A 26,161-nucleotide genomic window follows, 5' to 3' on the forward strand; every position below is an offset into this window, starting at 1 on the left:
TTATCGCAATGCGCGTGGTGTTCCATCCTCTCTTTTTCATTATTCTTTCTCTTTTAACTTGTTCTACGAATGCTTTCAATGGGACGATCTAATTTTACGAAAATATATTCTTCCTTCAGAATTGATAAATTAGCGGATCCGATTAAACAATTAGAGAAACAAGTGCAAATGCGTAAAGCAGAAACAAAAAGGAAGTTGAAGAAATAAAATCGAATTTAAAATGCTGCTGCTGAATATCAGGATTGATCAAGTTAAATGATATTTTATTGTAGATCGAATCACATTCTATATAATAATATTTTTGTACGTTTTCATTTTTGTCACGAATTACTAGACTTATCGAGCATTCAAATAATATTAGTTTTAATACTTTTTCATACAATTTAATTTAATCCAAGTTTTTCATCTTCAAGTTATTTATTTCATTTTTTGTATATATAATTCATATTATTTATGCAAAATTAAAGAAAGCATTAATTACATCGATCTTTAAACTTTAATAATTACCACGAGGTTTTATATCATTGCAAATAAGTAACTGATAATTTGGGATTAAGAACGAAATAACAAAATAGGATGCTTTTGATAATAAAAATTCAAAGAACAAATAAACTATTATATACGTTGTATGTAATTTCTATACCGAATACTTGGCAGAGTTTAGGAGATTTTATAGTATTTATATATGGATTTATGTTTCGATGTAAAATTGTAACATTACATTTGAAAATATTGAAAAATTACTTCCACCTTATATAAGTTTATTTTATTTCAAATATAATTAATTGTTAAAAAAAACATATGTATATTGTATTAGAAACACATGATGTGTTTGCAATAAAATTGTAAAATATATCGTGTTGTTTGGATTCAATAATGAAATTAATATAGCCAAAGGAAAAATATAATGACGAAAAAAACAAAAGAAAGAATTAATTTTTCTAAAATCTGTATTTACATGGAAAAGCAAGAAATATCGAAAATATCGAAAATTAACAGATACGAATACGTCATAATATTTTTCAACCAAAAAATATACTTCAAGTATTCAATGAACAAGATTTTATTTAATTTTTTTTCTCTTTATAAGGAAAGATAGAAAAACTTTTACTTAATTTTTGTATGCTAAAAAACTAGAAAACTACAAAAGGTAGTTTCATGAACCGATTTTGTTTAAAATTGATTCAAGTCTTGATTTTTTGTACAGTATGAACAATAACAGTGTCTTAAAACGAGTTTTTCCATAAACGAAATCTTATTCGAAATTTTTTTCCATTACAGTATTCTTCCTTAAATGTAGGTCAAAAAATAGAAACAAAGAGGGTGTTCTGAATTTTTTTAACACTTTTATTAAATGTTATATCGATGGTGCACCTTATAATGCCAGAAACTATCACCGATTTAGGGTAGTTCGATATTGTTGGAGTAAAATTGTGAAACTCGATCGAATTTGACTTTTACTTAATTTTCTCCTTTTTGTATCAAAATTACTGTCAGAAACTACCGAAGTATTAAAGTGATGTGTAGACGATTGCGGAACGGAAACACTTCTAACCCCCGCATTTCGCGATATGGGAAGACGAGCAAACGCGTAGGATTTCGCTGCGTGTATCCGTTCCATGCCTGTTATCAACTTTCGATGTCCCTTATCGCACCATGAAATGTACCGGCCAATCAACAATGGGTCCAATTTGAATTGAAAGAGATTACTCCAATTTTCAACAAATCCTGCTATGAGAGTACTACGCTCATAGCATTTTTTCCTTCACCTTTCTTGCCAATCGTACGTACAATAAACACGTATATTAAACACTTATAGGTTTACAATTCCTTAATTTTTCTTCCCAATTGATCGTGTCTACGAATGTTCTAGCAATGAACGCACAAATCGGGAAACTAAAGAATATTTGTACGTTCGTAAACATTTCAGTCAAAGCATTTAACTCCAAATCGAAGAAACGTGTAATTTTCCTTTAATTACATTTTTCATCTAAAAGATCTCGTTAATATAATTTTAAGCAGTAATTTGCTATGTTAGACGTTGATTATCTACAGTATCACTTTTAACACCCTTCGATAAATTTCGTCTCGATACATTTGTTCCACAAAATTGTCAATTCGTTGTAATATACCCTTCCTAATTCATGCATAACATCTCACCTGTAAATACTATATCATCTGTTAAAAATTGCATTATTCATGGATTACGAACCCTGCACCATTCTACCTTGTGTAGCCTCTGCAAAACTTTTTAAACGTAGCCCTATTTCATTTCTTTTTTTTTACTTTTAACATCCCGTTGCATTTTCATGACATTCAAACTGTAAGTAAGTACCAGTCCGTTTCTGCATCAATATTCAACCGCGAACAATGCATCATTTTAGCCTCATATCCTCTATGAAACTTCCTACACCTTGTCCTATCGTATCGATCCCACTCCTACTTTAAAAATCTTTACAACCCATTGCATTTCTTCGGTTCAGTGAGTACCACATCTATATCGACATACAAACTCTAAAGGTGTATCAGGTCACTTCTACATCGATACTTGACCACGAACAATGCGTCATATTAGCCTTCGTATTCGCTATGAAACTTCCTACACTTTGACCGATTCCATCTTTCTCCCTTCTACTTCCAAAATCATTAAAATGTAGTTCATTCTCTCGGCAGATGAATAGTTAATCGCTGTTAACGATAATATATTTGTAACAAAACTCGTAACAATATATTTGTCGCAAGATTGAGTATATAAAAAATCAACCAACCTCAACGTATAAGGCTGCTATTATTCATAAAATAGTTGTTTTTAAAATTTGCTTTCAAAGGATAATTGTAAATATCGTAGTTTCGAAAGGAAATACCCTTTTACGATTTCAAGAAATTGATGTATTTTTTTGCATTTTTTTTAAAATTTAAAACAGAATAGTGTTCCAAAATATTAAGGCAAAATTCGAAATATTAACATAGATGTAACGCCAATTCTTAAACTCTAAACGCGTTTTTTTTTAAAACTATTTTTTCAAACTGATCGGTAATTTTTCTCAGAAACTATGCATTCGAGTGACTCGAAATTTCAACTGTACAGTCATAATAACTTTCTCTTGAAAAACATTAAAAGCTATCGATTTCGTCACGAAGATTAAACTTTTTCATCAGAAAACTTACTGTTTCTGCACAAATTAGTATTTTAAGAAATTCTTAAATACAATGACAATTGTTCATCTAGTTTCTAAAATGTTCAATTTAGTTCCATTCTGATCATTATGCAATTAGAAAATTCGGTCAAAATGGTACGAGGACGCTTTCGTCTTTTATATATGATAACATTTTTTAAAGAAAATTGGTCAAATTAATGTCCAAAGTACTTTTAATAAATGTTTGAACAATTTATTATCCACTTCGTATAATTGGGAAAAGTTCCTAAACATCGATTCGTTTTTCAACATCTAAAGGTAATGTTCTTTGTTAACACTAGGTTTACGGACATATCTTCACATCGAATAGAAAATGATAAACTTCCGAAGCTTCTAAGAAAATGAATTTCGGTGTATATATCTCGTTAAATGGATTATTCAATGCAAGTGATAGAAGCAAACTGTAAAGTGTAATTTCCCTCATAAATAGAAACGCGTTAAAACGACAAGTCGTGTTAGGAAAAGTTCCTAAACATCGATTCGTTTTTCAACATCGAAAAACCAATGTTCTTTGTTAACACTAGGTTTACGGACATATCTTCACATCGAATAGAAAATGATAAACTTCCGAAGCTTCTAAGAAAATAAATTTCGGTGTATATATCTCGTTAAATGGATTATTCAATGCAAGTGATAGAAGCAAACTGTAAACTGTAATTTTCCTCATAAATAGAAACGCGTTAAAACGACAAGTCGTGTTAGGAAAAGTTCCTAAACATCGATTCGTTTTTCAACATCGAAAAACCAATGTTTTTTGTTAACACTAGGTTTACGGACATATCTTCACATCGAATAGAAAATGATAAACTTCCGAAGCTTCTAAGAAAATGAATTTCGGTGTATATATCTCGTTAAATGGATTATTCAATGCAAGTGATAGAAGCAAACTGTAAACTGTAATTTTCCTCATAAATAGAAACGCGTTAAAACGACGCGTCGTGAACCTAGCGTGAACACAGTTCGGTTTTTCCAGAGTCGATCGTTACGAGTTTGGTCGAGTTCTTATCCGTTGAATTTCACGTAAACTCGAAAACGTTACACCGCGACCCATCGTGCGTCGAGTTTTCAGCGGGCCGAATTCACTGGGTGATTTAACGATGGTCGCGCAATGTAGATTTTCGTGTAATCGTTAATGGGCTAGTTCAAAGTGCGAATGTCACGAGGGGTTAATGGCACGTAAGTTTTGTATCGAAGGATAGCCGCGTGGCAGAGAGGCGTATCGGCGCTGAAATGGAGATTTCTTTATCGGCGCTTAGATAGCCTACTTCGCCGGAGCGAAACAAAACAGGGATTTCCACGTGCTCCTCACCAGAGCACGTCAATGATTATTGTCTCTTCCAAGGCGTGGGTATGCCGCTCGCGTTTCCTTCTTTCCTCCTCGTGTTTTCATTTCCAGCCCCTTAACTCGGTCCTCGACCAGTTCCACGATGGACACGTGCACGACACAAGAATTTTCGAATTTACGAGAGGAACAATACGGTTCGATGTACTCGTCTCCTTGACGAACAGAATTTTGGAAACGATGGAAAGCTGAGCATAGTGGAACACAATGATCTCGGACAGATGATTAAATTAAAGAATTTAAGAACTACAAGAATTGTTCGAAAACGTTAACGAGACCTCGACCCAATTCTTGCGATTGTGTCTTTATCCAGCCACGTGATTTATCAGGAAATAGATCGCCGACGAAGTTACGAGAAGTTTGCGTTTCTGTAACGATTGGATTCGTCTTGCTTCGTTAATTTTCATTCTTCGCTTTCAGAACGAAAATACAAATCTAATTGTATAAATAGTTAAACGTGTCGGAGAATAATTCATCGAACGAGTCACTATCGACGATCCGTGGATGGAAAATTTCGTAGGAAACTTTCGTTCGTTCACGAATTTATAGTGTCTTTCGACGGACTCGCATTGTTCCATTGGACCAGGGAAGGGAATGTCGAATAAAAAAGATCCACCGTTAACGTGTAACTTCGTTCCATCGAATTACCGATGTAACGACATCGAATGTTAACAATTTTAACGGAATAATCAATTACGAGACATTTAAACAAAGTCGAGCTTTCGATTGGACAGCAACTCGTAATTCGAAGCAATTGAATTGAAATCGACAGTGTTCGTGTCGTTTCGGTTCAGTTCCGCGCAGATGTGCGCGTTCGGAACTCAACGAGCGACGAAACGCGGAGCAAGCAATCTCAGGGCGGAACTGCATCCGGAAAGGTCCGCGTTTCTAACAGCTAATTTGTGTCAATCCTGATAACGAGACAACGACGTAGACGACTTCATCGGTCGACCGTGCAAACCAGCCGCACGTGGGTATCCGCGTAATATGTGTAATATCTGAGTAATCGTTACGTAGATAGGGATCAATGCCAAACACGAGGAACGCGAGATGCTGTAATTTATCATTAACGCCTACGTCCAGAGCCGGGCCGAATCGTTAACCCAAAGCGCAGAATTGTGCCATTTCCACCACTTCTGCTGTGCAATTTCGAAGCGAGGTCTGCACGCTTCTGCTCGCCCCGTACGACTTGCTTCTCGCGAGAACAATGCGGATCGATTTGGTCTCTACTTCCACGGAACGTGTAAAATTTCGAAACGTGTTCACGAGTGGCCCGCCCGGTTGCTTTCAACGATACAACGAAGTCGTGAAATCATGTTCCTCGGCGACGAGAGAATTTCAAAACTGTTTTTAAAGAATCTTTTCTGTACTAGTATTCTTGATAGTTGAAAATTGTAACAATGTCTGTTTGATGAGGTCTACAAACTCTGAGTGTAATTTAGAGAAATATAAATAATGCGAATTCTTCTCTGTGTATGTTGGAATTTTTTGATAATATAGTATATATATATATATTGAACTTAGTTTAAATAAAGTTTTTTATTATTAACACTTCGATAGTCTAACTTAAGGAAAATTCATATTAAGCTTGGTTGTAAAGTGTACAATACAGAAATTTGTTAGATTTTATTAAAATATCTGAAGGTTACATCTTGAGTTCGACTATGAGTGTAGTTTCTCTTTAGGGAAAATATAATTTGAAAACGACGTGGGACGATTCGTCGGAAATTCTACAGGATTTTCTCGTTCCTTAAACGTATTTAATCATTTTTTACTTAAAATTGAAATTAAATTTATGTAATAGAGATAGCAACTCCTTTGTACGAATCCTCGATTAAAAGAAACTACTATTTATACGAGTTTTGAACAGGTAAAATATTACAGTTATTTAAATATTCATCCAGCAGAATAAAGATTACATTATTTTAACTAAAGAAACATATTTTTGGTAGACTCTAGGGTCAAGATCAAAATTCATAAATATTGTGAATTTTAATAATGACTCTTTCAGTTTGATAGACTAAGATTGAACAGTACAAGTTTAATAATTTATCGTTTTATATTTTAAGACAATTAATTGTTGCTATACGATGTTTTCTATCTAGATTTTATGCAAAATGTTGTGATTATTCGGTATGTACAAAATTTTCATTATCAGAGATTATCAGGATCGTTCAAAATGTTAGTGTTACATTATTGTATAAAGTCGACAATACATAATTACTAAGACTCTTCGAAAATTGCTCTACTGCCACCGTTCTGAGAGAACGCATAATCATGTTTGGAAAGTTGAACCTCGTATTTCCTCGAAGAGCTTAAATAGTTCAAAACTTTTCAATATCACCGGTTACGACGATTTTAATAATTGAGAAAATCTCGGACGGTGCGAAAATTACGAAGCCCCTGAAAGTTTGTTAAACAAATTTCACGAAATTTCCAGACATTCAGATATCGAGGAATTTCGAAGATTCCTCTATTTAAGTTCGTTTCGACCAAAAAGATAAGCTTAAATTCAGAAAAATTCAACGGGATGAATATTAACAACGGTTCGTCTTACATTTGAAATAAGATTACGAAATAATAAGTTTAAAAAATAAGATTACGAAATAATAAGTTTAAAAAATAAGATTACGAAATAATAAGTTTAAAAAATAAGATTACGAAATAATAAGTTTAAAAAATAAGATTACGAAATAATAAGTTTAAAAAATAAGATTACGAAATAATAAGTTTAAAAAATAAGATTACGAAATAATAAGTTTAAAAAATAAGATTACGAAATAATAAGTTTAAAAAATAAGATTACGAAATAATAAGTTTAAAAAATAAGATTACGAAATAATAAGTTTAAAAAATAAGATTACGAAATAATAAGTTTAAAATATAATTTATCACGTATTGTACTTCTTGTGCTCTTCTAATTAATATACATCATTTGGGAGATTCATTCTCGGAAATGTTTCGAGTGAAAAGAAGACGAGAATCTTTAACGTTTGCATCATCATAAAATCTGCAGGTAAAGGGTGTCGTTTTCACTTGTTGCATCTGCGAACGTGTAACAGTATACCGTTGAACGCAGCATCCGTTTTTCAACAAGGATCATTACGCTCGTAAAAGCTGTCTCCTTTTTACCTATTACAAGAATTCATTTTGTTCACCGATTTGAGTTTTTAAGTCCTAGAAGCTTCAAATATCGGGTACTTTATTTTCTTTACAGTTCTATTCGATCTCAATATTAATATAATTATTATTGCGAAGCTTTTCAATTTTTAAAGGTGTACAAAAATTACATCGGTTGTTTGTTTTCAATACTAGTAGTCACACAAATATATCGGTATATTGAAAAGTAATTATTTACAATAAATATTTCAAATTAACGATATTCAAGATCCCTTCGTGCCTATTCCACTCGTTACACGTACATAGATAATTATCATCTCGTTGAAATGATATTATCATAAAGCACAATGTACTCGATTGATTTGATAATAAAATACACATGTATCCAAGCTTCTTGAATTTCTTTGGAAAACTGTTTTCCTAATCCTACGTAGAATAAACAGTTTCCATTCTTGTACATTTATTACACAATCTGTATTAGCAAAATATTACACATGTAACTGCTCGTTAATGCAACACACGAGTGAGTTAAAACACGTTTTAGACACGTAAAGACTCTGCATATTTATACTTCAAATATTCGCCACTTAACGATTAAATCCGAAATTGGTGTGTTTAATACATAAGAGCCCGTTTGAAAAAATATCGACCGTTCCAAAGGAAACCAACATTTTGTAAAAAAAACTTAACGTCAATATTTCTCTTCTTCCTTCATCTCTCGATAAAATGTCTCGTTATATTTCCCCTGCCGTGTTTCAAAGAACATATACTTTCATTGAACGATATTCGTTTTCAAAAGAAGCATCTAAAATAGCGAAAACCGATATGCCGTTTCGTTTCAAAAAGGGGCTAACCCCGTCTCCTTTTACGTATTCAACAATGACACCCGTTGCATATTACATCGAAGGTCCTCGATGAAGTCTAAACTACCGTGCAAGAATTTTGACGTTAACTGTAACGATTCCGCCGGAAATATTCCGTATTGTATCTCCCGCGGCCCACCGTGCATCGATGGTGTAGGTGTGGTCAGTGTTTCTGGTACTGCTCGACCATTTTGTGGATCGCCGTATAAACAGAATGTACCGCGACCAGGCCTATTCCTCGTGGTGGAAAAATCCGCGGTAACGGGCGTATATTTTCGCTCGTGACATCGTTGCAAGCGCAGCATCGGTTCTCCAGAAAGGATCGTGACGTCAGCGCGCGAATTCATTTCACCGGGACGCGTTTATACGAATCCCCCGGGGTCGTGAAAATGGCGACGCGCTCGTGGAACCATCGCTTCGATCTACGAGCCGGTCGTGTTTGCCGGCACGGGGATATTAGACGAACGAGCGACATCGTTGCGCGAAGGTTAACCGAGAACAATAACGTTAAAACGACGATCAGATTAATCGCGCGTCTGTCCGACTTACAACTTTACGGCCATCGCGCGGGATCCGGCCGATTTATGGCGATCCGTTTCACGATGAGCTCAACGAAAATTTACATACCACCGGGCCACGAGATCCCAGCAATTTACCACGGAATTCTCCGACGCATGAAAAGATCGCGGCGATACACGCCGATGTACATCGATATTCTCGTTCTTGTTCGATCATCGCGATCTCCACCCACGTTTACCGAGATTCCGGGCGTATCGAGATTCCCGCGACTCCACTTGCGAACTGGCCGTAAATCGAGGCTATTTTGACAGAGACGCGTACAGGGTGCTCACGGTTTACGAATAATCGCGCGGTACCGAATGTGAGACGAGTTCGCGCGATGGTATCGTCGGAGTTGTTACACTTTTGATACGAATTCAACGCCGATGGCGAAATATCGAGTTTTATTTAGAACCGGAGACACGAGACGATTTGATAATTCGACGATCGGCGCAGTTTTGACACCGTTGATAGCAGCCAGGCTTGTTTCGCTGGCTTTGTTCGTAGTTCGAAGACAAGCTCGGTTAGGAAACGAATATTTTTTACCAATGTACCTCCAAAGTGTGTTCCATCGAGTAATAACAAAACACTGTGGGTGCAAGGGAGTTTTTTTAATATGTAGGCATACCGTAAGAGTAAATCCACGAGGAAAAAAAATATTCGGATGAACTATACGTTGGATGTGACTCCATTTTCGAGGTACAAGTTGTTCGTAAGAAGCTTCTGCTGTAAAACTGGTTTGTAACGCTTGGGCAGGAATTAATTCTAATAATTAGACCCTCTATATTATTTCCCCTAAATATTATTTATTCTAATAATAATAGGACCCTCGATTTTACTTGCACGAGTATTTTGTTGCAATTTTATCAAAATCCAGTATAGACTGCCTGCTGAAATTTCGTTAAAAAGTGAGACAGAAGAACGTATCGAAGAAATTTGTTTCCACATCTGTACAAAAATGTTGTTAACTCGTTTGAAGAATAACTCGTAAGAATAATCATAATTGCACGCTACACGAGAACAATTTAGATATTGATTTATCAAAATAAACAGTTTCCCATTGAACGTTTTCGATATACTCAGAAATGAACAATTAAATTAGAATTAACCGAACTGTTTTTTCAGAAACACGAGTAAGGAGTTGTTGAACTTCGAAACAACATCTAGTTTGTAAAGAAGGTTACATCGGGTGCTATTTATATGAACTTTTATTTTCGTTTTTGCGTTCTGAAACTATCTCTGCAACACTTCCCACATGTTAATAAACATCCTTGTATATGCATCACAGTATTTAGCTCAAGGACAAATTTAGCTCCGAGTTACTACACGATCCAGTCGGACTTTCCACGAATATGGACTTTGAAGTGGTATGATAATAAATAATGTCTTTGGAAAAGAACCCCTAAGAGGGAATCGGTTGAAAGTAGAGGGTGTATCCCTTAGGGAAATTTCCACATGTAGAAAAATGTGAGTAACCCAACCATTTCTTTCTATTAATATGATGATTACTCGAGTGTAACATCAGACATGGAGTATATTTGTCTTCCATCGTTTCAATTTGTTCAGAGAGGGGTTGCTTTATACAAACTAAATTAAAATTTTAAGTAATATTTGCCCGTGAGGTCTATCGATCTTGCGACGATGTTGCACTGTTATATCATCGAATTCGCGTTACAGTATTTATAATAATTCAACAATCAAACGTACTCGTATGTACGTGCCAGTATCCTCGAAGAGGTGAAATTTATCGATCGTTTTATTCAGCACTTGCCTCTATTCCTAACTTTTAATTAGACTTTCCACACTATTTGCATACAGGCATTTTCCAAGTAGACAATTTAGACAATCTTCCTTTAAATAATCTTTTATATCGAGGAAGAACTCAATAGGCATCGATAAAAACAATACAATTTTAAATTAATTAAAGTAAACGTAACGACAATTTTCGTTTACAAATCTCTCGTTTTTAAGGTCAGAATTGCCTTTAAAAAAGGTTGGATATCGCTGCATCGACAGTGACTGACAGAAGCTTGATCGAAACGATCGAAAGTCGAGGATTCGATGAAATCCTCGAAGAAGAATCGTCCACAAATTTTGTAGCAATGTCGAGTTTCATCGAATGATCGTTTATTGTGTTCAATCGCGTATTTCGAAATGGCAAAAAAAAAGAAGAAAAAAAATTCGTGGACTCGAAGAAAATCGTGGATACTGGCAACGTTGCAGTGGTGTAAAAGGTCGCTCGATGCAGCGGTACCAGAAAGGGCCGTGACGTCATCCCGACGACTCGTTCGGGGCCGCTGGCATCCCGATGTAAAGATGCAATCCGTACGTGTCGTAAAAAAGAAAGAAAAAAAAAAAAAATGGAAAAGAGGCACTCGTAAACCTCTTATCTGGCCGCGAACTGATATACGTTCATTAAGGGAGTTGACCACACAGTCGTCGTGCGGCAAACTCTTAACATCGTTTCGCATCGTTTCGATAAAGTTCCTTATCACCTTGTTACTGCATCCTCTGTTCTTCTCGTAACCTCGTTTAACTTTTATGTAATCTTATTTTATGCAATCACGGCCGAGAGCATTCCATTTTAACGCAGTCGCGTGTTCGCGCAGTTGAAATTAGAATTTTTTTTAGCAAACCCTACCTACGTGGAATTTAAATAATTTCTAAGTTAAATACGCGCCATTTCTATCATTTTGTATCCTGCATGTGTCTTCAACCTTACGAGTCAACAACACTTGTGTTTCGTTTACGCCGTTGTTCCGGCAGGGTGAAACGATCGTTGCAAGTGAAACAGACGAAAAATGACAGAAAGTGATCGATTCGATACGTAACGGTTAAGTTATAATAAACGCGTGTAAAGTTTGTGAATAAATTCAATCACCGAGTACATTTCAATGCTTTCCAGAATGATTTTCGGATACTTTTAAGCATGTTCGATGCGATGATAATCGTCAATCATCGCGTCGCGTGACATTGACCGTGAAAATTTTACTCAGATTTCTACGTAAATGTAAATGACAACAGGAAAAAGTCACAGTTTCGGTATATGTTATTTAATCTCCGGTCTACTCAAGAATTACTCGAACGTAAAAAAAACCATATCGAGCGAAATTAATGTCGAACATGGTTGATCATTAACGGATATAAAATTATTCAATTGCCGTGTGTTTGATGTGTAAGTTGTATAAATGGTTTGTAACGTGTTAAAAAATTCCGACTGAGACCGTGCAAACACGCGAAACTCTGTCGACGTAGAAACGCAACAGTTTAAAATCAGGTCACACGAAGCGGGATTACACGAAATCTAAAATTGTCGAAAAGAAAGTAATAAAGTAAGTTCTCAGTGAATCAGTTCTCGGTGTCGATTTACAAACTTCTACGCTCCTTCAGCGAAGCGTATGAGTTCTGTATGATTATATTTACATTTTGTGAGATTCTCGTTTTAAATTAAATTATCGAAAAGCGAGATGACGGAGTATAGCACAGTGGCAACAGCGTTCGTTATTTATTCGAAAAGAGCATTACAGTTCGATCAATTCTGCATCATCGATTCTATGGTTAAAGATTCTTATTTTAGATTGACTTTTTAAATAAAAAAGAAACAAAAGACCGTCCAAAGGAAGTAGTCTTTCTTTTTGGCTCAATAGTAGTTCTATATTCGCGCATTCTCTTGTCATATGTCAAAGATTGTCATTTCCAGCTGAACCATTAATAATGAACGTAATGAAAGACAATCAAAGGGAAACAGCCTTTTTCATCCACTCAAGAAGAGTCTTACAGTTACGCCTTCAGCAGTCACGTGCCGAAGATTATCATTTTAAACTAAACTGTCAAAGATGAACGCAATGAAATAATGTCAAGAGGAAGTATCCTTCAACATCTGTCCAAGAAGAGTTTTCTTATAGAAATCTATCCTATGGTTACTTGCCGAGAATTAACATTCTAAGCTAAAGTAACGAAAAATAACTTAGCAAAATAAAATTCAACGAAAACAGTTTTCACAGTCTGTTCAAAAATATTTTATACTCACACATCGAGAATTGGAACTAAACTGACGAGAAGAAATGCAATAAAATATAATTCAGAGGAAACAATCATTATTAGTCGTTTTACAAGTGTCTTATAGTCACGTGTTAAAGATTAACATTTTAAACGAAACCCTTGAAAAGAAATATTAACAAATTCCAGCCCAAGTTAGACAAGCTTTGTTCACAGCTCAAGACGAATCTTGTAGTTATCACTATCACAGGCACATCGCAAGGACCATTTTAATCTAAAGTACAAATATGGGCGAAATGAAATAAAGTTTTCAAACTAAAGAAATTTTAAGCTAAACTATTAAGTATTCCACGTAATGGAATGAGATCGATGAGAATCAATCTCCGTTGTTCGCTCGAGAAGTTGTAATCACTCGTCTCTTATAATCGTACGTCGAAGCTTCTCGTAAAAGAATGTCAAAAATAAATATAATGAAATGTAATCCAGGATGATGAGTGTTTGTTAATCTCTCGAAAAGTGTCTTACAGCCGCGATGCTTTTATGTGTACACGTGTCGTGGATTATCGTTTGAAACTGAACAATCGAAGACGAACGTAACGAAACAAGTTTGGGAAAAATAGCCTTTACTGTGTATACGCTAAAGAAGATTCTCAAATTGTAGGTGAGCTTCGTCAGTCGAAGTCTTATCGTTTTTGTGTCGCGTCGTATCGCGTCGTATCGCGTCGTATCGCGTCGTATCGCATCGTATCGGTAAGGGGCTGAAACAAGTTGCGAAACAACGGATTCGCGGTACTTCTGTGCAAGAACATCGAGTGCGGGCGGACTTCGTGGGAGTCCGTTGGTAATTCTCTCTCGTTCGACTCGCTCTTCTCTTCCTCTGCATTTGGAAACGTTCTGGCCGATGACGCCATGCCACTCTTTCTCTCTCTCTTTTTTTTTTTTTATATTCTTCTTTCAAATCGTGTACACGCTGCCGGCGTATAATTGCATTAAAAACGAAGAAAAAAAGACACGCATCTGGCATTCTCGTTAGCCTCTCCGAGTGGTCCACGGAGCGATCGCGTCACGCGATTCCAATTGGTTCCATTTGATTGTACCCAGAATGAGATTCGCGTCCCGTTCGTTTCGGTTGGAGGACGTTGTAAGTTTCTCGTGGTTCGATCGTGATTAAACAATGTACAGGATATTTAAAGAAAATAACGATTCATAGTACTCGCTCAAAGCTTTGAAAAGTATTCGATCGATATAGGTCCTACAATTAATTCTTTCGTTGTGGAAACCGATTTTTATTAGTCGGTTCGAATATTCGATATCACGAATTGGTTTCTCCGTTAGATATTAAATGGAAATAGAGGAATTGATTCGGAAATAAATATATTAGTTCACGGTTGTCGATACAAGATTGTTACTAATATCAACAAAGATTACTTCATAAACACAAACCTGATATAAACTTTTAGTGTTGTACTCTTAGTTTGTACTCTTGTGTTACTAACAATGTTCGCTTATTGTCATTCTAACGTGGAAACGGTAGATATGCATTTTGTGAATTATTTCAATTAATGAAGTTAGGTACATCTGCACCTCGCCATTGTGCACAAAAAAATATTCCAAACGATATACTCCATTTTGTAAACAATTCAAAAAGCTTCACCAACGTTTCTACAATTTTTGAACGATTGTAAGACCTATGTTGATTATACATTTCTTACTCTTCTGAATAAGTACTATAAACGCTTAAAATCTTGGATTCTGTTTTTTAAACACGCATTATAAAGATTCGATATTAATTGTTTACAATCTGTTATAACATCTGTGTATCCCGTCAGCGGTATCTAGATTAAAAGTTTAACTGAGAGTTTTGTCCTTCTCGTTCGTTGTTTAGATTCTTGAAAACTTTCACGATTTTAAAATATTCAAACAAATGTTTTAAACTGAATGCTTCGCGAATGTCTCTCTATTTTAATCTATTCCGTTCTTTCTAAATATAAAAAGAATTTTTCAGATTTTTTTTGTACACAATTCGTCCCAAAAAAATTTCAAGATAAATACTCGCAAATAATACTCCTATGCGTGTAATATTTTTAATTTTTAGAGATCAGAGAGAGAAATGAATATTCTGTTCAATTTTGAGATATTAATTCGTACGTTTCTCACCGAAACAACGTCCAAGTGCGAAAGTAATTAAGAAGCAGCTGCTCTACTGCCAATTTACGTAATTTCATTATATTTTATTTTACGCCCATATGTTTTAATATAACCATGATATTGAATTTGTTTATTACGTAATTGCGTCAGTAATAAAAAAATTACGTCTGTACGTATTCGTGTCATTATACATTTTTCTCTGGCAACGAGAATAACATAACGTTAAAGCAATCGATTAAGAACGTCAACCATGATTGAGTAATCTTAACACGTATACAACTTTTGAACGTCGATGATCGGAGAAAATCAAATGTCTAATTTATCACTGGAAAATGGACAAACAGTTGAAGTCGTGAAACTTATTTAATTTTAAAATGCGCAATTTTCTTACTTTCACCGTAATTATTATACGTTTACTTGAAAATGATCGATGCTAAAAATACAGAATAGTAATAAAAGAAATTGTTTTCGAATTTTCAATCATTTTTATTGGAAACAAATATTTTTTCATACCCGCGTCGTTATTTATATAATGTATGTATTACGATACGAGAAAAGCTTCTAAAGAATCAACAAGTACCAATCACTATCTGTGCGATACAATGATACAATAATTCACATTATTCTTATAGAATTAAGTCGATGCAAAAATTGCATTATTGTACATTGGATGGTTATTTTAATTTTTCAATCTTCAAAATGATAATTGTTGAATACTCTTCGACGTTTGGTTCGTCGATTACGAATGTAATGCATTTAGGTTCATCTAAGTGCTCATGGTAAACGCTTATGAGCGTTCGTTGAATATGTTTAACAAGGTACGATTACCAGATTTTCGCACAGGATGTGTACCGAGCGTTCCACTTTTAGCATAAAAGGAATTCAAAGAATTTCACTTTAATTTTGCAAGCGTTTAATAACGATGTTTAGAGAAAATTTGTCACTTACCCTGTCACCCTTCTCTCCAGTGCCACCATACTCTCCACCTGCTCCTTTTTCACCTTTTGGTCCAGGAGGACCGTCTGGTCCGATTTCACCCGGAAGGCCTTCCGGTCCCTGTGGTCCAGGTATTCCAGGATAGCCTGAAAGACCTTTTATTCCCGTGCAATCGCATTTCTGCGGGTCTCTGCAGATCTGAAACAAATGAAAAGAAAACATAAATTAAAGAACGTTCGTGCAGTGCTGCAAATATGGCTAACGATTGCTTTCAACTTAGTTTTTATGGGGGATTTCGTGCATTAGCTACGTAAAGTTCAATTTATCACAGGCTCGAAACGGTCACCTGAATATCGTATAAATTAATACAAACACGATACATAACGAAAGATATAACGCAGTTGGAAGAGTAGCAAAACAATTTTTAAGTATTTTCTCTTATCTCAATAAATGATGTATTTATGAAAAGTTTATAATTCTGGTAACCCGTGCAAACATTTCTTGAAATTAATATTATCTTTGTTTTGCTTACTGGTAATTCCCGTCTTCAAGAATGTTTATTAATAAAGATTGACATATCGTTCGTGTAAACGACATATAAAGTAATAAAAGCATTGATTTAAATACTCTTAGAACATTGAAGAAAATTAAAGAATTATGTTCTACTTTTTTCATTTATAGTTGTAGTGATTTATTATTATGTTTTTCCAATCGTGTTTCATAAATATCTTACAGAGTAAATGGAAAATTCGATAGTCAACCTAAAAGGTTAGAAATGAAATTGGTTATGGAAATTAAACATTATCGAAGCAATATAGATAAAATCTATAAATTTCAATATGGGGGTGTTAACTAATTAAAAATGTAAGGATTGGTTGAAATATTGTAAAATTTGTATACAAAAATTGGTACCAAACCTGTTGTTCTAACATATATGTGTTCGTCGTTGCGAGTAGGACCAGAAGCAGTCGAAAATTATTTAATTTATTCATTAAAATGTCTACGTTTGATTTGATTAATTACTACATAAAATTGATTTAAACGATAACAGAAGTACAAAGGAAATACTTGACTCTCTTATGAGAAAACTCCTTCAACAAACTAGTTAACGTTTAAATGAAAAGATGTTCCAATGTATCATTACGTAAATACAGTCTTATGAAATATTGCATTTTCTCGATTGTAAAATTCGGTGCTCACAGAAAACCAGCCACGAAAATACAAAAGAATAACGAAACACGAATAGTCAAGAACCGTAGCAGTCATTGCTATCAAGTATAAATAGTATTGACAATATTATAAACCATTAGAACAAATCAAGCTCGTTCCTCAGCTAAACGTAAATGTTCTACAGCGAATCGATGCGAAAAGAAGCAACGAAATCGAGAATTCGAACACAACATCGGAGTGAAAATTGAAAGATTTCTGAACACGAAGAGAATTATTACAATTTTTTCTTTTTCTTTTGTATGCAATACGTATTAAGAAATTTCAAAGAAAATACTTGCGAGTGATATTTCTACGTGTAGAATATTCTTAATTCTGGAGTTCTTGGCAAGAACCAAATATTTTGTTCAATTTCCAATCCAGCATTCGAAACGTTCAATCCAGAATTGAGTTCGCAGAAATGAAAATTACTTTGGGACTTTGCATCGTACGTTGCAGAAACCTACCAGCCGAAAAGATGCGACATCAATTTGTGAATGAGTTACGTCATTGCATTCCGAATGATCTTGTCTATGTGAATAATGCGAGAGTGCAGGAAAACGGACGCGTGTATCTTCGCGTTTGCTCCGTAGAACGAAAGTTAGTCTGTTTGCGTCAACGAGACTTTAAGAGCGTCCAGTATTTTCGTGGAAACCTCGCCGTGGTGTGCACAGTGTACACACCGGGCACGTGTTCTTCCTTCTTCGTTCTTTCATCCTTTTCCGGCGTTATGTCACTCCGTGCACGTACAGAACGTGTCTTTTCCACACGTGATGCGGACACGTCGCAAAACATTGCTCGTATGGAAAAGTAGAGCGACCGTCGTTTACGTTCCATGGGTTATTCACGTTGGTTATTCAGGTGCTCGGATGTTTATTGTGATCCGAATTTAGACATTTGGAGCGTTAACCTTAGCAGTCGGAACATTCCATGTTCCGAAACTCGAAGCAACTACTTCGCCATTTTGATTATAGCAAAGATCGAATATTCGCATCTCCTGTAAATTACATTCGACTTTTTCGTTTATTATCTATTTGTTTAACATCGTGTCAGCTTAACAGCCATTAGCGACTACTTGTGAGTTACATTGTTCGACATTGAATATAAATCTTATATAAAGTTAACAAGTAAACTGTTGCGTATAATTGTCTTTTTACGTTTTACTTTGTGTATAGTAATATTTGAACCTTTTAAATTGCATTTTTCCTTTTATTTATATTTCGTTAAGTGTTTCTAACCTTAATAGGTAGGCAGTTCACGATACAACATTTTTATTGTTTATATAATCTTGTAGAGTGGTTGACAAATTTTCTTTTTTTCTATGTATTACGTGTATTACCATTAATGTTTTATTATCATTTTTACAGTGGACAGGTTCGCCCTTTTTTACTAGATAAAGGTGTGTCTTCTCCATAATCGAGCGATTAACATTTATTTCCTTTTGGGCAGAGTGATTGCTGGATTATTGAAAAATATAACTTCTTTTGCATCATGAAGATCTGTATATTGGATTCAAAGTTTTTAAAATTTTTCTCGTCTAGTGTGTCTTTTGAAATTTCTATATTATTTAGGTCTATTTATATTTATTAGCCCCTTAGTCTCTCCCAATGTTGAATTTTCTGATTTCTTAATCTTCAATTTCATATTTCAATTTACTTCTTTTTGTAGTTTGTGTTGTATATTGTGAATTGAAGAATTATTGTAATGGATATTATTGTAGTGGTTACTGATTTCATTATGAATTACGTTTAATTTATATTGTAGCATTTTGAATTACAAAATACAAAAATAAACACGACTTTTTCCATAGCTTTCATTGAAACATTTATAACTCGAAACTCGAAGATAAATACCACGAGAGATTTCTTTATAATATTTGCAAAAAATATTCTTTACGACTAACGCTTAAGAAGATGCTAGAAAATTTCATATTACAAATTTTACTGTCACAGCAAAAGCTTCAAATAATCTAAAAATATAATCGATTAACATATTTTATTTAATCGTGTCAAGACTTGATTCAATTTTAAGCAAAATTGGATCGGTCCCAGTATAACGATGACTATTTTCTGTAATTAATTGTTTTTTTCTAAAGTACATCCGTTATTTATGAAAATGTTACAAACTTTTTAATTCTGTATTTAAAAAAGTCAAATAAATTTTTCCTTTATCATCCCTACTTTTCTTCATGAAAAGTATTGTGATGTATTCGAATTCTTATATTCTTTTGAGAAATGAAGGGCAAAGCTATTTTTCTTACGGTATAAACATCGATACAATTGCATATAATACTGATTCGATATAGGAAAATGAAATTTATATTCAATGGATTTGTCGCATACAGCAATTTACTAGAAATATTCGAAGACCTTGTGTTGGATCGTTGCAAAACAACTTTAAAGTTTCATCTTCCCTTACCACTGTTTGAGGTTTGTTTCAATGTTTTGTTAATGTTTTAAACATCTCGTAGAAATATTTGCGACTCCAGATCGAGTTTACGAGCTAAATGTTTACCGAACAAGACCTCATTGTTCTTTTTTAAATAGAAGTCTGGCAATCGTCGAGCCAACTTCGTACGAAGGTTTCAATAACAGGGATTTATGTAATAGAAGAAAAAGTGAAACCGCACTTCAGAATCCGCCCACGAATGAAAATTAGACGGAATCAAGGTCACTCTTGCATTAATGCATCAGTTTAATGCCTCCTACGTGATTGGTTGTGACAAGTCACCTTGTTTCCAATCGCGTGTCAAGGTATCGTCGTCACTCTGGAATTTTACACAGCTTCCAAGAATCGGAGGATACAACGACCTTTCGATTATACGACCCAGTAATTTTATAATTAATTATTTTCGCTCTGAAACTGATTAAATCCGCGTGATCTGGACACGATAGATGCTTATTTTAAAAAATGGAAATCCTGTCGAAATTAATATATGCAACGAAAACTTGTTTCAGATTCAGAGCATACGCTAATTTAACTTTCACATTTTAAGGATGATACGTGATATCGATGAAAAGCGATATCGATGCAAAACTTTTCGCGTTCATATTTTATGGATAAAAGTAAACTCCAAATATAATAGAAATGGTATGCGAATGGCAGGTGTAATAAAATGTAAACTTTCCAACGCAGTCGTTCTGTTTAAACGTATTTAACCACCCCGATTAATTTTAGATTATCTATAAATATAAAACTAAAGTTAAATTGGTAGTCGATTCGAACAACTTATCGTACTATTACATTTTCAATTCTGTTCTTCGAGTCATATACAATATACGATTATTTAAATGAAACTTTAACAATCATTAGATATTATTTTAAAATTTCTAATAAATAATATTGTACTAAAGGCGTCTTAAATAATGTCGTTGTCATTTATAAAAACGTTACACTACAATAAATTACTTGACCTGGCTATCGATTTATTAATTCATTTTAATAGTAAAAGCATTAATATTTATCATAACATGAACCAACTCTTATGAACTTTTTCATTTATTTATAAATGTATCACTTATAAACCAACTGGTTTAGTCGTAGATGGTTACTAATTTTAGTGTATTTTTAATTATAATTTTCTATCGATACCTGGAAAAAGGAAAATTATAATCGATCTATAATTGTGATATCAAATACCAACTCATACGAAATTCAACATTTTGGATTAAACTGTTAATCATAAAGCAACGATTCATGAGACTTTTTATTTCTGTCATCGAGATCTATAACATAAAAAAAAAATACTCATCCCGATTGTGAGATCTCTTTGTTAGTGAAAGGATTCTGTGAATTTATTTTCTTAAGAAAATCAACAAATGTCCCTTCAGGAGGAAGCAGGACACTTTCTGTGCCAGCTCAAGTTACACACTTTCAAGTTCAAACACATCAATTCTGTAACTAAAATATTCAATCTGATGAACATTTAACGTTAGAAACCAGATTGTTTCTTTGGATCTTCGTCATTACCATTACAACTATTATCACGTGTAAACAGACCCCAAAATAAATTGTTTACTAAAGCTATCCGTCTGCGAGTAGAAGAAATACATAGTTACATCTAGTAAAATGCTTCCAATGAAAAGTTCGTGTTCTTCCTTTGAAGAGAGTAGGCGGGGCTCGTACTCACCAGCCTCAATAAAGGATTTCAATTCCAGCGAACTCGTAACTCGTTACAAAATTCGTTTCTTTGCTCGTCATATCTGGCGTAATTTTCATTTTTGCACGATGACCTCGCCGTGGAACGAGATCTTCCAAATATGTATTGCCCATGAGTCGCCTCTGCTCGCTTTCAAGCATCAGCATGACGTAACGCGCCAGCTTGGACCAGAATCGCATTCGCGTGTGGCATAATATCGCGATTACGCGACAGGACGATCTGTCGTGAATTATGTCCCACTTCGTCGGGAAATCGGTGGATGGAAAGTCGAAGACACCGAGAAATCGAATAATCGAGCTGCTACGAAACGTTAAAAACGAGCTGCCTCAAGCCTGAACATCGAACGCTGCCATTTTCTTTTCTGCAAGTGGATCGTCCAACGAGAATAGCACCGTGACATTCTTCAAAGGTAAAATTTTACAAAGATTCGTATAAGAGATATATTTTCGCGGTATAATTAACTGTAATTATACTGTAATTCGAAATGTAGACCGAGGTAGCAATTCTTTTATTCGTTCTCTTCGAACGTTTTAGACCAGTTTCTACATATTTGTACAATTGCAACGTCAAGATTAATATTCATTGTGCGCGTCGATTCACTTAACTTTAACGTCTCCTCTTTTCAAAAAAGTAGACGGCGTTCTTCCGACGAAGAAAACAATTTTGGAAGACCTAGAGCCCATTGTAATATCAAATTTGGTTCTCTCTTGTCTCGCTAACTGTTTCAAAGAAATTACAAAGGTACGTATAAAATGAAAATTTCATTTCGATTTCACTAAGTTGAAAAGAGTGATCAACAGTTCGAACATACCTGACGTAACGACACTGAAATATTGAATCTTTTATAGACTGTGAAAGAATGTTCACTGTAAAGGATTCAAACTCGAAACTTAATATTTACTGTGATTTTAGTTTCTCCTCTTTTGGAAAATATAGGAGGAAACACAAGTCTTTGCGATAAAGGTAACAATTTTATAAGTTTTTAATCTTACGTAGCTAATCGTAGCTAATTCTTGTAAAGAAATTACGAGCATACGAATAAATAGAAACTTTAGTTTCTGATCGAAGTAAATTGATGGTCGTTAATCAAGCTGCCACTTTGTGGATTGCTTCAGGCAACATTTTGCACATACCAGCGTATAGTAAACGTATTGCACTCGTATATTCGATCAGTGCTAAAGGACGCGTTAAACGAGGCGACATGGTACAATGTTACGCGTTATAACTGGTAATCTGCATCGCGAACGAAGTGCACCACTTAAGCTAAGAAGACTGTCCTTGTCGACAAGTTTATGCGTTATGAATATGTATCCGCATCAATAGAATCACTGTTTAAACATTGAGCGTAATGGGTAAGAAACAATCATTTCTGCGTTTCTATTGTACATTGTATCTCTGATACACTGTCAGACTGATTTATTAACTTTGTTTGCTACGTGGCACGGTAGAACCTCCATTATCTGAACTAATGGGGGAGACACGACGATTCGATTAATGAAACGCTTCCTATTCTGGCGTTGATCGTTTCAAGTTTCAAGGCGAACAATATTCGTATATTGTTATCGTTATTGTATTAAGACGATGCGGTATCGTTGTCACATTAAGAAAATTGAAAAGACAAGACGTGTAAAGAAGAAACGAATTATATTCTCCTTGTGTCTTAATGTATCTACAGTTACTTTTTTTTAGAAAGTCATTTTGCGTTGTAAAATCATCGAGCAAAATTGTTGTCAAGTCAGAATCTGTTTCAGGATCAATTTCTTATAGAAGAATGTTTTAACGAGGAAAAATTTGATAACGATTTCGTCCAATCTTATATCGTAGAATTTATCGAGTTAAATTTAAGTCGTCACTATATTATGCGAATCTTAAACTTTTTATTAATATATTAAACGTTGAGATACTCTCTACGCATGTTGTCTTTTAAATATATTTAATTTTCATACGTATACGCGTTCTTCCACTTATGATTTCATTTGTGATTTCAAATCGAATAATGTGTTTATATTATATAATATATCAGCTTGTTTGAACTACTTTTAACGTTCTTTCTCGTGTTCAGCGTTATAATAATACAGCTGTTCTTTTATCACAACTTAGTACACTGTACTGCGTACACGTAAGAGATGACATCTTTGAGATATTTCTCGTGCTCTAGGACTTTTGAAGTGATCCTGTAAACTTAATCGTGAAGAGCAAGTTCCAACATCTGCCGTCCATTTTCGCCGGCTAACGGACATTTACGAGACCCGCAGGCTCAAATATTTATGTTACCGCTGAGGTTCCTGGACCTATAATGTCAAATTTGCCGTAAAACCTGGTAAACAGTTTCTTTTTTTTAATCCAAAGCGCAGAGCTACCGAAGCTTGAATTGCCACAAGTTTTTTTTCGTATTTTCTTAAAAAGATCACCGAGTTGTTACCTTAATTCTCTTACTTTTTCCAATAGCGCGAAGAACTTTTCAAAAGTTTACGCAACGTGGTAAAAAGATACAAATCAGCAAATTCGAATAATTCTTGTTCGAATCGTGTTCGAAGTCAACAAAAATGTAACAACCGAGTGGTGTTTACAATTATTTTGTAAAGTGAAATTGAAATTGCTATCTGAATGTCAAATGATGTTACATGTGTAATTATGGTAGGTACACAGTGTATTAATTAGAATAGTTTCTAATTACATTTTGTATTGAAATATATTGTTCTAACTTATATGAGACGTTTACCAAATTTATTTAAAACTATATAATATTCCATTCCTTTTTACCGAATATATCGTCATATAACTTATTGTAAGTTAATAATTCAAACTCCGTTAAATTTAATATCAAGGACAGTCGACGAACAAATAATTGAGGTGCACAGCTCGATATTTCGGTTATGAATAATTTAAGGAATTAAATAAAGAATGTATGAGAAATTCTCGCTTATGTTATACGGCTGGTTGAAGCCTTTAAATAATCGACACCTTGCCGAGCGAAAGAGGTTTCTAACAAAAGTACCATAAATGGAAACGCGCAAGGATAAATAATTACTCCCTTTCCTTCGATGATAATAAAACATCCGTTTACGATATCGCATAAAGTTCGATCATCAACTGCAATAAATCCCCTTCGGATATAACTAAGCCAAATTACTTTCAGTACTCGAGTCGTTAGCCATAGATTTTTCGTTTGCCAGCGTAGCGTATTAATCGTTATACTTTATTTATCGGAACGAAAACGAAGACTCTCGTGGCAAATTATGCCGCAGTATGGTTTAATGCGCCACTTTAATTTTCTCCCTTGGCGCTGGCAACGTCTAAGAACAACCTCTCCTTTTCGTCGTACGAGCGGGGAACGTGGACTTTCGCGCGATAAAGGCGCACCAACAATGGCCGTATCGGCGACGCAGAATTAAAGTATTGTTAAACAAGTTCTACGAGGGCAGGTAACGCGCGAGTTTACGGTGAACGCGGTATTGCTCTTATCGGTCTGCGGTATTACGGGGTTAAATTCCACGGTGGACGTTCTGTGCACGATGCCGTACCTGGTAATAGAATGAATTCGATACTTGTAATTTTCGAACGGTTCAATGAACACACGCGCCGTGTATTAGCTAACTACAGTGCAGCCGATGCGATCGCTTGGCAGATCTTCTATTCCAGGGTTCCTTAAACTAGGGTTCGCGAACTTTCAGGGAAAAAAACGCATTACATCGTGGAATGAGAAAAATATTTTTTGGAATATTTTGTTCTTATTAAAAAGAGATACGAAAAGAGATCGAAGGATTTATATGAGACATTTATCAAATTTATTTAAAACTGTATAATATTCCATTCCTTTTTACCGAATAGTATTAAAGAATTATAACTATCTTTCGTTATCTTCCTTTGAACTATTTATTCAATTTATGCTTGTAGAATTGTTTTGATTCTGTAAAAATTTATTTAAAACTATAATATTCCATTCCTTTTTACCGAATAGTATTAAAGAATTATAACTATCTTTCGTTATCTTCCTTTGAACTATTTATTCAATTTATGATTGTAGAATTGTTTTGATTCTGTAAAAAGTAATAAAAGATAATAAATTTTACTGGATTTCCCATTTGCAATAAGATAGTTTTACCTGGACATTTGAAGTAATAAGTATTGTACGAATAGTAAGTAAATAGTAAAATAATAAGAATGTTTTAATGATTAACGTATATAAATTTAAATTGAAAAATATGGAACTATTTGAATTGAATTAAAACTTTTAAAACTCTTTTTGCTAAGTAGTTTTTGCTTAATTGTATTTAAAAAATTAGAAAATAATTCTACTCTGATGGGTCTGCTAAAAACATTGCTTTATTAAACAGGTTCAGGAGAAAGTGATGTATGAGAAGCCCTGTTCTATTTTAAGATCGTTGCAAGTGTCGATATGTTAGTTTTATTGCTTTCGTTATCAATAATATCAAACTGAATATAGAATTTCTTAACAATATTCATTTGACATGAGTGTTATAAATGTATTCTATTTTTCAATGGAGTAATGCACTGTATATATATGTTCTAGATACTTCAGATCGATGGCCAGCATGACAGTGTTCTAGATTTTTATTTTGAAAGCTTAAAGGTTATTTTTATTTTTAAAGGTGGAATCCAGTACTATTTC

The 26,161-nt window shown here is 34.4% G+C and overlaps 1 protein-coding gene across 1 annotated transcript in view; it reads right to left on the reverse strand.

The window, feature by feature from the left end:
- LOC143144764 (uncharacterized) overlaps window positions 1-26,161 on the reverse strand; it is a 109,032-nt gene that overhangs the window by 43,267 nt on the left and 39,604 nt on the right. Inside the window, exon 2 of the mRNA XM_076307519.1 lies at window positions 16,176-16,361. Within this exon, the coding sequence (XP_076163634.1) occupies window positions 16,176-16,361 (186 nt within the window). The remainder of the gene's footprint in view (window positions 1-16,175; window positions 16,362-26,161) is intronic.

This window comes from Ptiloglossa arizonensis, chromosome 3, assembly GCF_051014685.1.
Source record: "Ptiloglossa arizonensis isolate GNS036 chromosome 3, iyPtiAriz1_principal, whole genome shotgun sequence".
Taxonomy (NCBI): Eukaryota; Metazoa; Arthropoda; class Insecta; order Hymenoptera; family Colletidae; genus Ptiloglossa; species Ptiloglossa arizonensis.